Here is a 13713-nt window from a genome sequence, read left to right as displayed (position 1 = left end):
TGTGCAATAATTTAACCAAGCTTTCTATTACTAATATCTATAATTAGAGCTTTATATCATACTAATCTATAATTAACTCACTAAATCTATTATTATACATAAAAAAATAAAAGACATGCACAACCACGCGCAAAAACCCTAAATCCCCACACGCAAAAAATCTAAATGCTCGTGTCACATCTACCGGCCATCGGCCATGACAAAAAAAAGTAGTAGTCATTCTCGTCCTTGTCATCGCTGTCATCGTTCTCGTCGTCGTCGCTGCCGTTGTCGGCCTCCTCCTTATCTGAACACGGCCGAGACTTCTTCATCTTAGGCTTGTCGGGGAAGAAGTCCCAAATGTCATCGTCCTCGGAGGGAGACCCTGTTGAATCGCTAGAGTTTGAGGTCTCCACCATGTTCAACGACCTCACTAGCGGGGCCTCCGCCTCATTGAAAACGACGGCGTGCGTGGGCGAAGAAGGTGGCAACAGAGTGGGAGAAGCATCGCATGGTGACGACAGCAAAAGGGAGAGGGTGAGATCGAGAGAGAGCAGTCGCGTGAGAGAGAGATCGCGTGAGTATGATTTTAAAGGCGTTCTAGAGAAATCTAGAGAAATCGAGCAGACGAGCGTAAGAAGTACAGATTTTTTTATATCACTATTTGTTCGTAAATACAACTAGCAGTGATAACCATTATCACTACCGATTATTGCAGACACGAGTTCGTACACATTAACTGACAGTGATCTTACTAGCTTAGTTTTTTATGTGCACCTTAAGCGTACAAAACTATAATAATTACCTGTTATTACTGAACCGGCGGTTAAAAAGAGACAAAGATGACCCATCATTTGGTAGTAGGATTTCACATCATTCGCTCGCATGTACAATCATGACTATATCAACTGAATGAGTAAGGAAACATACTGAATCTTTATTACTTCAGCCAACTACCAGCCATTCGAATATAAAACGAAAAAACCATACCGGAATTTAACCGAACTGGGTTACCAAGATACGAAAAAAAAGACTTATCCATTCTCCAAATAACAAACTACAAAAACAGACCGAACCACCAGAATGCCAAGAAGCCATGGTATGGGATTTACAGAAACGGTGCTACTGCCTCTACACAATAGGCTTCTCAGATCTTTAACTCAATTTGCACACCCGCCTTGGTGGCTTCATATACCCTTGTATCTACAACCTAATCCTGTACATTCTCTGATGCCTCTCCAAGGACCTAGAAGTATGAAGGATCCAAATATTATAAACTGCCAGAGATCAACAAATACTTGAATCATCCTTTCAAAAAAAAAACAAATACTTGAATCAACCAAACAAAAGAAAACAACTTGCTTACCATTTAAGGAAGTTCCTACATGGCTGAAGATTGACGAGGCAAGGTCGGAGTGACCAGGACAGCCTCCCCGCTTGTTGCTTTCGCTGATGCAATCTCGTCTAGACGTTTCCATGTCGATTCTTGCCTCAATTTAAGCTCCTTCTCTTTAGCTTTGTCTTCCTCATATTTCCGCAAACACTCATCAAATAGTTTAGGGTCACGATCGGAGAATAACTTTCGGACATTCAGACTGAGGCTTTGCACGACCTGATTCCAGTGCCCATTTATATTTTTCTCCAATGCAGGGAAGACAATAGGCAGTATCACCTTACTATTTTGTTGAATCAAATTCCCGATGTGGTCATTGTTCCACAAAAACAATGCTCTCTCAGCAACCTAAACCAAGCATAAGCACATTATTATAGATATGTGTAGTTACCACAGTAGAATATAAAGATACTAGAATAAATTATATAAATATTGGGCACACCCATCAATGGACAGGAGCAAACTAATCAAGCACACTCCGGGTGCCTCCCTACCAAGGTGGGGGCCCATTTTCACCTTTATTGTGCAAGTACACAAGTAGCATTTTATTGATGAGTATGCATAAATAGTAAGAGAGAAAGAAAACATATTTCTACAAATGAATATATCTTACCAATACTGAAGGAGCCAACTACATACAGTACACACTACAGTTAACAGCAATCATTCAAAAGATATGCTTATACATGGTTACCAAAAAGTATTTTTCTCTCCCACTCCATAAGTATAAAATCAAATTTCATAAAAAAAATTACGTATTGATTCTGCACATCTAACACAATAGAAGTATCTTTTTTTTTTTTTCTGAAACATGCCGTTGTAGAGTCAAATATAATCTTTAGACAAGGCTGAGAACACTCAACAAGGCCCTAATTCTGGCCAAGGATAAAATAAATAAAGCTTCTAAATATTGCATCATACACAGGTAAATAAAAATGATAGGAAACCCAAAACAAGTTATGATTTTACTGGTGATGAGTGATGACTATATGATCCATTAATCAGCATGGCCAAATAAATCTAGAAAACTCCAGATAAGACATACCGCATGTGGAATTAGGTGAGCTTCACGGACTGACATGAGTAATTTTCGTTAGTATTTTTAACTAGGTCAGCATGATCATAACAAAATAGGCATTGACACTAGCTTAGGCAGAAAAGAAATGGAAGAACGTTCATGAGTTTATGTGCAGCTAGTGTTTGCTCTCAGCATTTGCAATATTTTGTTCCTAAGCTCAAAAAAAAATCTTTACATCAATATTATGTGCCTGGGCTATGGGTACGGGCTGATGGAAAGGGATAGGGCACACGCCCGCAATCAGCTGGATAAGAAGCTCTTCCTCTGGCTATTCCTCTGGCTGTCAATACAAGGCTCAGAGCCCTTACGAAAAAATAAGGGGGAGACCAGAAAATTTTATTTTATTCCTATTTTTTCGAAGACCATAACTACAGTTCTCATCTTCGTAGCTCATATACAGGGCCTTACTCATTTTTCTTATAGAAAAACAATCTTGTCTCTTGCATGTACAAACCATGTCTTTCAGACAACCATATCTTTTAGACAACCAACTTTTAGGAATCCTAACAATATAGAAACTAATAGATACAGAACTATTTTTAATAAAACAATACAGAAACCTATCAACTGTTTCTTGCTGCTCACCCTATGAGGCCCCCCAAGTGAACCAGAAATTTTTCAGAAGAGAATCATGCTGTTAAAGGTGTTGTACCTCTTCCTTAAACTGTTTCTCTTTCTTCAGTTATTTGATGGTTTTGGCTTATGCAGTTATACTTTGGAGTACCAAAACAAAAGGCCGTTGAACAAATATCTAGACAGAATAGGAATGTTTGCATATATTGAGAAATTAATAAACAACAATTATTGATGCCCAATTTTCCACAAAATCAAGTAATTGATACATATTCAAAATAAAGAGTACTCTGCTATGTTGTGCAATATTAACTGATGATGAACAGTTAAGATACTAGGTGATAATAACTATTAGCACTTGGCCAAAGAATGTGGGTTACAAAAAGAATACAATTGCTACATATATGCTATTTTATAAACTACAGACCTGTTGGGGGAAAATAAACCAGTCTGAAAATAACGGTGGAAGATTACTATCCATATCCCTCCGGAGTCTTGATCTCCGGACCCTCAGCTAAAAGCTCGACCTCCAAAGTCATCAGGTCCTTTCGCGGTACCTCTTCGTACCTACGAAGCCTTCCCTTGGCTTAACCGGCTCGGCCTCCCGAAGGCTCAGCCTCCCAAAACCCGACCCCTCGAGATCTCGGTCTCCCGAAGCCAACCCCGAGGCCTCGGCCTCCTGAAGCCCCGGCCTTCCAGAGTTCTGCCTCCTGAAGCCCTCAGTCATGCCTCCCAAGGCCCCCGTCTCCAGTTGCTCGGGCCGACTTCCCGGAGGCAACAAAGTGAGTCAGCAGGCCTTAGAAAAGATCTACTGGAAGGGGAGCACCGGTCATGCTTTGTCTGCAAGGAAGTGACCGTCATTAAACGCCTAAGCTGGTGAACGCCGCCCTGATACTCCGGTGTAATGGAGGCTATACTGACACCCCTGACAGTGCGGCGTCAGGCCGCAATTGGCGACCGACTCGCCGTCTTCAGGGGCAAGCACCACGATAGTTACTAGGTAGATATTTGTCTCCTAGTTAGGGTATAAAGTACTTATCCAAGACAAGATCCAGTAATTCGGTCAGATCTCAGATATTTGTACATTATAATAATTTGTACGCCAAGCTACGCACGGCTCTATAAATAGGGGGTCATGGTCGCCTGGGAAAAACACACGAGCTAGATAACAAAAAGAGACAGAGGTGAAAACACACCAAGTCACACTGTGATACTCCTCCCAGATCGATCCATTTTATCTACCATCAATACATTCATGGTGTTCCTTTCTCTTAAATTTCGTCTCCAAGCTTGAGTCTCTTCCTTAGAAAAACTCTCGCTGTACTTGTTGGAGAAGATGAACTCTTGCTCCAACAACGTGCCGTCCGTGGGGGCTCGAACACAGAAATGCTAAAAGAGGTAGGAATCTACCAGAAAAACCACCAAAGTGCTAGCCAAAACCGTCATACCCACCGTTGCAAGCATGCAACCATATGCATGGCTGTCTCAGCCATATGCACCGTATGCATGCTCCAGCCCCACTGCCATGTGGGATGGCGTTCCTCCGACCTTGGCCAACCTAGGACTCTGGGTCGGCACAAGAACTCCAGACAGCGCGGAGACCTTCCAGCCTCTGCACGACGAAGACCTCGCTGCCTCAGGAGAGGACGCGGCCAAAGCCTCAGCCAAGCAGGCCGCCTTCCAGTGGTTACAGGCGGTCCAACCCAAGAGTGTTCCCACCTGCAATTGGTCCCAAAGTACCCACTTCGACCACACCTGGGATACCCTGAGCGAGCAGATATCTTCGAAAAGTCTGTCCACTCAGCGCCCTCCTTAGGCCCGTTTAGGCAAAAGAGGGTTTCAAGGAGACGAAGGGCTCCGGAGTGCGCAAACCCCGCCAGCGCCTCCGATGCTGCCCTCGCAACGCCAACCGCGCGCAGGGAACTCCAAGCCCACCTCGTCCGGTGAGACATAGTCAGAACCATTTCGGCTCCAAAAGCCGGTTCCCCAGATAGCCTCGACGGCCCCCCAAAGGGGAAGGAGACCATGGGGAAACTACAGGCTCCGGGACACACCGCCTTCAATAGCGACCCCAACGACAACTCCAAGCTCCGGTGCCCCCAGAGGCACACGGGTGCATCCTGCACGAACCAAGGCGCAGCCACAACACCAACAGCTGTCGCACCCTCGTGACCTTCCGAGAGGAATACCTAGGAAGGCAAGCAGAATACCTGGCCGCAGAAGGAGCCGGCGAAGGATGACGCAGGATTCGGAGACCTGGGGCAAACTCCCAGGCAAATCCCTAGCCCCTAACCCCTGCACTGTCACTACCGACCCTACTAACAATGGTACCATATCCGAAAACGAGAACTGAGTCGAGGACACGCCGTCGTCAGGCTCCGAACAGAGTACCTCCAGAGCCGGGTAGCGGCTAAGGGCCGAGAGGGTCGTGGACCACCTCTCCCGCCTAGCCCTCGACTTAGTCTCCAACACGTCCGGAGTACCTCCGGAGCAAGGAAGCGACTAAGGGCCGAGGGGGTCGCGGACCACCTCTCTCTCGGCTTCGCCTCCGACACGCTGTCGCCAAGCTCCGGACGGAGTACCTCCAAAGCCGGGCAGCGGCTAAGGGCCGAGGCGGTCGAGGACCACCTCTCCCGCCTAGCCCTCAACTTCGCCTCCAACATGCCGTCGCTAGGCTCCGAACGGATTACCTCCGGGGCCGGGCAACGGCTAAGGGTGAGGGGGTCAAGCACCGCCTCTCCTGACCTAGCCACAGGCTTCGAGGCCTCTAAGCCTCACAATAGAGGCCTTATTCCTACAAATGTACGCTCACGGTTAACTATCAGTAGTTTACCTAGTGATCCGTCTTTCATATAGTAAGGTTAGAGTATGTTGGAGGCCTCCAACCTTATTGCTAGAAATCTTCTGCAATAGATAGCCACTGGGTGAAAACAGTAAAACTTAAGTTATATCCTCATTTAGCATGAATAGTTAAATAACCTAGCTATGTTTCATACTACCATCAGCTTCTTATTGCCAACAGTAGACTGCAAAACTTAACTAGTATAACTATGCAAAATCCCTACACTCCCGCAAACGCATCGTGTCTAGGTCGCCTGGGGGCCGGGTCTGGTCAGGTTTCCTGGAAGGCATTATGCGGCCTCGGAAGTATAGTTGCCATGTATCAAGAGATTTCCTTGATAGACCATGTTGCAGTGCCACCCGTAGGACATCTTCGGGTGGCGTGACAAGCCCACGTACCGCGGACGTAGCATGCCTAGGTCACCTGGAAGACAAGGCTGCCTAGATTTCCTGGAAGGCATTGCATAGCCTCGGTAGACAGTGAGGCCTACACACCGCGGGCGCCGCTTATGCCTAGGCCACCTGAAAGGCAGATTATGCACAGGGTGCCCTGGAAGGCATTTGTATAGCCTCAGGTGTCAAAGCCACGCCTCGGAGGATGTCCTCGATGGTGGAGATGCGGTGCTTTGAGAAATGTTGTCGGAAGGAATCGTCATTGACATGCCTACACACCGCGGGCATAGCATGCCTAGGTCACTTGGAAGGCGACTACCTAGGTTTTCTAGAAAGTATTGTGTAGCCTCGATAGTGTGTAAATGCCGGTTATCAAGGGACTTCTTTGGTAATGTAGTTGTGGCGCCCCCGAGGGATTTCTTTGAAAGCGTGACAAGCCCACACACCTCTAAGCATTGCTTGCCTAAACCCAAGGTCACCTGAAAAGGTTTCCCGGAGGGTAGGCTTTGCCCTGGTAGGCAGTGGAGTCCACACACAGCGGGCGTAGCATGCCTAGGTCACTTGGAAGGCAAAACTGACTAGGTTTCCTAGAAGGTATTGTGTAGCCTCCATAGTGTATGAACACCGCATATCAGGGGACTACCCTGATGTGAGAATGCGGTGCTCTGAGGAATGCTGTCGCAAGAAATCCTCGTTGCACAACATGCTTATATACCACGGGCGCGGCATGTCTAGGCCACCGCTAAGGCATCAAACCTAAGTTTCCTAGAAGGTATTGCATAGCTTCGGTCGTATAAATACCACCCGCCAGGGCACATCCTTGGTGGACAGTGTTGCGGTGCACCCCGGGCGTTTCCTCGGGAGCATAATAAGCCTACACACCGCGGGCGTAGCATGTCTAGTCACCTGGAAGGTATTGCGTAGCTCCGATAGTGTGTAGAGCCTTCGGCATGAATACATGCCAAGGAGTCTTACAAAACCTCCGACAAAAACGGAGAACCTTGCAAAACCTTCGACAAAAACGGAGTCTTACAAAACCTCCGACAAAACGAAGAGTCTTACAAAACCTCCGGCAAAAACGGAGAACCTTGCAAAACCTCTGACAAAACGAAGTCTTACAAAACATCTGGCAAAAACGGAGATCCTTGCAAAACCTCCGAACAAAACGAAGAATTTTACAAAACCTCCGACAAAACAGAGAGCCCTACAAAACTTCTGGCAAAAACAGGGGGCTTTACCTCCGCACAACGGAGCAACTTCCAAAAACCTCCAGCAAAAACGGAGAACTTTACCAAACCTCCGGCAAAAACGGAGAGGTTTACCAAACCTCCGCACCACGGAGTTTTACCAAACCACCGCCAAAACAGAACGACTTCCAAAAACCTCCGCACAACGGAGAGTTTTATAAAACCTCCAGCAAAAACAAAGAGCTTTATCAAACCTCCGCCAAAATGGAGACTTCTGAAAACCCCCGCAATGGGGATGTTTCCCGAAAACTCCACCAGATGGAAAGGTTCTGAAAGGACCTGACAGGAAAGTACTGCGGCATCTTGAAGGCAAATGCCTCCGTGGCGAAGGGGTACGAAACCCGCTGACCTCCAAAGGGCACAGCACACAAATCAAAGGAGTATAAAAATGACCCTCCCTACAGGGAGGGGTATGACCCGCGTGACTAAAACACGTATGGTAAAAGATAAAATCATTGCCCTACCATCTCTTTTAAAGACACATTTCATACGTCATTTTATGAGTGTTATACTAACATTTAATAAAACCCACGCTGCGTGGCACGAGAAACATAGTGGAACCCTCAACTGTCCATTGCAGAGACCGCAAATTCATTACAGCCTAGCCTTCGGTTTCGCCACCGACACACCGTCGCCTTCAACTCGGGCAGTCGCTAAGGAACCCGAAGAGTCAAGGACCACCTCCGAGGCTTATCTCCAAAGGTTCCAGACAGACTTCGCTGAGTCAGAAATATGGAACAAATTGGGAAGAAGACCCTACCAGTGCCGAGCCTGAGTACACAATAACCAAGAGCAATGAGGTCGCCACTGCTTCACCAGACCATCCTTAGTTACCCTACGCCTCTACCGCCACTAGATTCACGAGGCCACCTCTCCCCCAGAAGGAACGAAACCGGCGATGATCTATGCGAAGGCTCGGTACCTTGGTCATCCGAAAAACTAGCCATCGCCCACGAAGGGGACGAAGACGCACGGCTCGAAGGCACAGAGGCACACACACGTACAGTCACCCATTCGAAAGATCCCCTTGCACTCCGATGCAGAAAGACACGACCATCCCCGAAGGTCCATATTATATTTTTAAAAAAACTAATACATCTAGAGGACACACACAAAAGCGACAGTATAAGAAATTGCCACGAAGAAGACAGACCCCGACAGAGCAAAACGGGGTAAGAAAGATTATAAGGTGACTAAATCAAGCCATGGGCCCACAACAAGGCCATGGCTGACCGTGAGACATGGATGCCTCATGACTTCACCAAGAACTCCCTCCAGGAGACCGTCTTCACCTCCAACGGGTCCCGGCAGGGGCCACGCATGGGACAACGTATGCGCCTCATCTGCGGCCTGCCGCTGCGGAAGCCGATACAATAGCCTGCTCCCGAGCTGTCAAAGGACGAAGAAGAGTCCAAGGAGGTCACCGGCGGGGCCTTCTCCCTCGCCTTCCCGGCCTGCTCCTTTGCCGTCGCCTCCGCAGACGCCTGCTAGCCCTCCCCCCGCAGGAGATTCCAGTCGATCTCTTCATCGTCATCGGAGATATCGATGATCTCGACGGGCATGGCCTCCCGAGCCAAGGGTTGGGCCGGAGCGGCAGCAGCCGCCTCCCCTCAAAGATAGAAGCGGCGTGATCACCGGCGCCTCTGCCGACGACCGAAATGGTCCGGCTCCCGAAGAAGCCGTCGAGATCATCATCTCCGAAGAGGATAAGGCGGAAGATGACGCCATACTCAAAACAAGGTTAACTACTCGCTCGAAGGGCTATGGAGAATCCAGTCGGGTGACCCCAGCTTTATACCCGGACCAAACAGCCACGTAAGCCCGGAAGATGATGCGGAACCAACACCGCGGTGTCCCCCATTGAATGCCTGAGGGGACCATGGCCATGCACCGGTCGTCCCGCCAGCACGTGACGACGTTCCATGACGAATACCTCGTTTTCTCGCGCGGACGTCCCGTCACATTAATAACCCATACTCCTTTCGGCTCGTGATAGGGGCGTGGGTTACAAGACCCTAAACGACCCCCTCCGAAACATCGGGACCCAAGAATGAGGGGGTACTGTCACCCGAAGACCTCGGTCTCATGAAGCCGACCCTGAGGCCTCGGCCTCCTGAAGCCTCGGCCTTCTAGAGTCCTGCCTCCCGAAGCCATTACCTCCCGGAGCCATGCCTCCCGAGGCCCTCATCTCCAGCTGCTCGGGCCGACTTCCCGAAGGCTACAAGGTGAGCCTGCAGACCTTCGGAAAGATCTGCCGGAAGGGAAACACCGGTCATGCTTTGCCTGCAAGGAAGTGACTGGCATTAAATACCTAAGCTGGTGGACGCCGCTCTGACACTCCAGCATAATGGAGACTATCCTGACACCCCTGACAGTGCGGCATCAGGCCGCAGTTGGCGACCGATTCGTCGCCTTCACGGGGCAGGCACCACGATAGTTACTACGGTAGATATTTGTCTCCTAGATAGGGTAGAAAGTAGTTATCCGGGATAAGACCCAGTAATTCGGTCAGGTCCCAGATATTTGTACATAACTTGTACGCCAAGCTACGCATGGCCCTATAAATAGGGGGCCATGGTCGCTTGGGAAAAACACACAAGCTAGACAGCAAAAAGAGACAGAGGTGAAAACACACCAAGTCATGCTGTGATACTTCTCCTAGATCGATCCATTTTATCTACCATCAATACATTCGTGGTGTTCCTTTCTCTTAAACTTCGTCTCCGAGCTTGAGTCTCCTCCTTAGAAAAACTCTCGCCGTACTTGCTGAGACAAGACGAACTCTTGGTCCAACAAGACCACATTTTGTAGGGTTAAAATAATAAAGCTAAAAATTACAGTACAAATAATTATTTATGATAAACTAGGTTGCACAAAGAAACATATGGCGATAGTGTTGATCAGAAGTAAATTTGTAAAACAAACAAGTAGATCAGCAAGCAACAAAAAATTACAGCTTCTTCTTTGTTTCTTATCTTGAGTCTCAGATCTGGGCCATCCTGTAGTTCTCATGCCAGTAAAATGTTGGAAACCCCATCTTTAAGCAGGAACTACACTGACATGAATGCATGTTGCAGGATGCGTTGGGGGTTGAGTTCATGTGTCTAGTTTTGCACAAAATCCCGTGAACCGGCTGGAATGATTTTAAAAACCATCTAATTTCACTCCAAATGTACACAGTTAATTCTAACAGGATTCTTGACCAATCAATTATTGTCTAACCTGGGCGATGATCAAATAACCTTTATTTAACATCTTAAAAAGATGTAACAAAGTTCAAATTCATGCAGATAGACAGGCCAATGTTCTATGGCTAATACCCTGATCAGACTTAATGTAAAATAATTCAAAATGGAAGAAGCTAAATGAGACCTGCATTCTGCCTTTGGAATATGAGCAATTCAAGAAGGTGATTAAAGTAAATAAGTACAAAACTGTTAATAGAATTGTGTTTCTTCTGTTCAACTTTTGCATTTATGACACTAGGAAATAAATACCAAACAAAGGGACAAATATTAGGTTGATGATAAGCACGTACAAGAAAACACATTGTTCACTTATTCAAAAAACGTAAAAGCAATGCTAAGAGAAAGACTTGTCAGAAAGTATATTAGCAATCCATATAAGAAACAATTAAAATTTTGTTTTTTAAGTTGTTAGTCAAAAAGTTGTTACACTGTTATTACAAACCAACAAGGAAATAACCTATATCCTAGCAAAACATGAAAATTCTTTTAGAGATACATCTCATGCTATTTTGATTAGGGAAGAGTAGGAAATGACTCAAGCAAAGGACAAGCCGATAATAAAGTTGCAAAGAGGGAGCATTCATTAAGAATAAGGTGAATAATATTACCTGAAAGTGAGAACTGTTCAAGCAGCGAGCAATCTGGTGGAAAAGAGGAACCATACATTTTTGAAACTCGGTAGGTTGTGTTGCTTCTAGGATATCTTCCAACTCCCCTAAAAACATCACCTCCTTTGTGCTATTTGTGATTGGCCAATATTTTACGAGGCCCCTAATAACAGTATCCGCAAGCTTGCAATCTTTTTCAACAAACTGTGTAATGCTGTAAGACAACTGCCGATGGTACGTTGAAATGCACCTTGGCTTATGAAGTGGAATTAAGATCCTTACAAGGAACAGTTTGTGCTCTTCCTTGAGTGGCAAAGCAAATCCATTGATGATACTTCCTAAAATCTCCAAGAGCTCTCCTATTCCATTGTGCTTTTCGGTTTCATATATGAACTGGTAGAATATGTTATTGATAGCTTTCCGAATAAATGGCCGATACACCATAAACTTTCCATACATACGGTGAAGTATCATCTTAAGGCACTCCCTCTCCCTAGGGTCCTCAGAGTCAAAGAGCTCAAGCAGTCTTAAAATAAAGGAATGATCAATATATTTTTTTGCCAATTTAGCATCATTTTCTGGAGATATAACAAATCTCAAGAGCAACTCATACACAAACTGCAAGTGTGGCCACGCAGGGTCTGTCAATGGTTCCTCCTCTTCTAGATCAAAAGCTTCAAGCACTTTTCTCTCCCTGGGTGGGGAAGTCAGTGTCCTGAACAAGTTTACTGAAATCATTTTTGTGATTGCTTCAACAACATTCTCAGGGAACTTCACATTGGCAGACACAACATAGTCAACTATCTCCAACAGTGTTTGCCTCTTTATTTCCTTCTCCTTTATGTTCTTTGTCGGATCTGTAAAGTCAAACAAAGTGCAGCACAAGTTCAACTTTCTAAAGAACAGGTTTTGTTTCTCTGCATTTGGCACATCCTTAAAGCTCGGCAACGGTTGGAAGTTAGAAGAGAACAAAGTATCATTTATCCTTGAGTTTGGCAACCCTACATGGTTTCCACTTCCGTAGCTAAGTCCACTACTCGACAGAATTGGCGGCTGGCTACTCGAGTTGGCAATTCCAGAACCCGACAACACCAAAGGGCTCGTCCCACCAACAAATTCCTTATCTGCTGATTTGGACGCTTTCCGCCGCCCAAATATTTGTTTCATCATGCTATCACCCAGCACAGCTGACTCTACCCAAATCAGCACCGACGAGCTTCAAATCCTCCCTGGAACGAGCGACAAAAATGCTCCTTGCTTCCTTTTTAGCAGGAGCTACTACCACATACCAAGCCCTAACCCCCCACTTCCGCTCCACAGAGTACTCCCATCGCAGACAAAATAGCTTGATTACACCAGTTATCCTGCCAAATCAAGACATCTCCAACCTGCAATAACGAAAAAGAGGGATCAGAAAAACGGATGAACAAATCAGCCTGGCCAACACTACAAAGAAATCATACTAGTACAACAACCATCTCGCAAGGACGACCTGAGCTGCTCATCTTCTACCCGCTGTATCCCAAACATGAAATCTAAGGAATTCAACCCAGAACCCAATCCGGCCAAAAAAAATGTACTAAGAAACCACCCAGAACCCACCTACCCTTCCTTGCCTGCAAACCGCCGTTGCCAAGTTGAAATCGGTGCGCGGGGCTGCCCCAAGAAACCAACCGGAAGCGATCCTACGCGGCGAGAGTCCAGCAAGCACAGATTGGGCGACAGACAGCGACCTCTGAAAGCAACGGTCAACACGGTCGGCGGGCTCGGGCCAAGAAACGGCGGCGCAAGAGAAGAAGAAGCCCTCTCTTGCGCGGCCCCTTCCGCTCCAAAAGAGGCAAGAACTGCAACAAGGGGACTGGACGGAGGAACACGTACCTACCAGCGGCGGCGACGGCGAGCTCCGGTGGCGGAGGTGGCGGAGCCCGAGGAGCTTGCTTCGAAGAGTGATTCGAGCGCGGTGGTGAGTGGTGGGGACGGGGAGAGGGACCGAGAGGGTGGCGGGTGGACGGCGTGGAGTGGACTAGGGAGGGGAGCAGAGCACGGCGGCAGAAGAAAGGAGGAGAACACGAGGGGGAGGAAGCGAGGAAGGAAAAGGAGTTCGCCTCGTTGGATCTCCTCCTCTGTACTTCAATTTTATTTTAAATTCCTCTTTTACCCCTCCTTTTTCTCTCTCTAGAAGACGGCCATAGCAGAGCAATTTTGGCCGGTAGCAACACCAGCGTGTTCGTTTCCCGACTTTCCATGGTGTTTGTTGGAGCCATGTTTGCTGGCAAGCGTGAGCGCAAAGCACAGACAATGGTGTTTTGTTTTCCTTTTCTATGGCTCATGGTCCATTATTTCCCAAATATAC

At 47.0% G+C, this 13713-nt stretch overlaps 1 protein-coding gene across 4 annotated transcripts; it reads right to left on the bottom strand.

Moving 5' to 3' along the window:
• Nucleotides 1–896: 896 nt before the first annotated feature.
• On the bottom strand, nucleotides 897–13508 carry LOC133892325 (serine/threonine protein phosphatase 2A 57 kDa regulatory subunit B' theta isoform-like). 4 transcript variants are annotated; one of them, XM_062333022.1, is made up of 5 exons: nucleotides 13239–13508; nucleotides 12963–13095; nucleotides 11361–12748; nucleotides 1346–1720; nucleotides 897–1225 (listed from the first exon to the last, which is right to left on the bottom strand). In XM_062333022.1, the coding sequence occupies exons 3-4, from the start codon at nucleotides 12528–12530 to the stop codon at nucleotides 1361–1363; spliced, it is 1530 nt and encodes a 509-aa protein (XP_062189006.1). In that variant the 5' UTR covers nucleotides 12531–12748; nucleotides 12963–13095; nucleotides 13239–13508; the 3' UTR covers nucleotides 897–1225; nucleotides 1346–1360. The 4 variants fall into 4 exon arrangements, with proteins under 4 accessions (XP_062189006.1, XP_062189005.1, XP_062189004.1 ...); XM_062333021.1 differs by having other exon boundaries at nucleotides 12967–13095; XM_062333020.1 differs by lacking the exon at nucleotides 12963–13095.
• Between the last annotated feature and the right edge of the window lie 205 nt (nucleotides 13509–13713).

Source organism: Phragmites australis, chromosome 15, assembly GCF_958298935.1.
Source record: "Phragmites australis chromosome 15, lpPhrAust1.1, whole genome shotgun sequence".
NCBI lineage: Eukaryota > Viridiplantae > Streptophyta > Magnoliopsida > Poales > Poaceae > Phragmites > Phragmites australis.
Note: the sequence above shows the minus strand (reverse complement) of the source record. Positions and strands in the feature narration are given on the sequence as shown.

Excerpts from the sequence above, each read along its gene's own strand:
- LOC133892325 (XM_062333022.1), bottom strand. The coding sequence starts at position 12,530 with ATGATGAAACAAATATTTGGGCGGCGGAAAGCGTCCAAATCAGCAGAT. Across the intron at positions 1,721-11,360 it reads TGAACAGTTCTCACTTTCAG|GTTGCTGAGAGAGCATTGTT; the intron begins GTAATATTATTC and ends TGCTTGGTTTAG.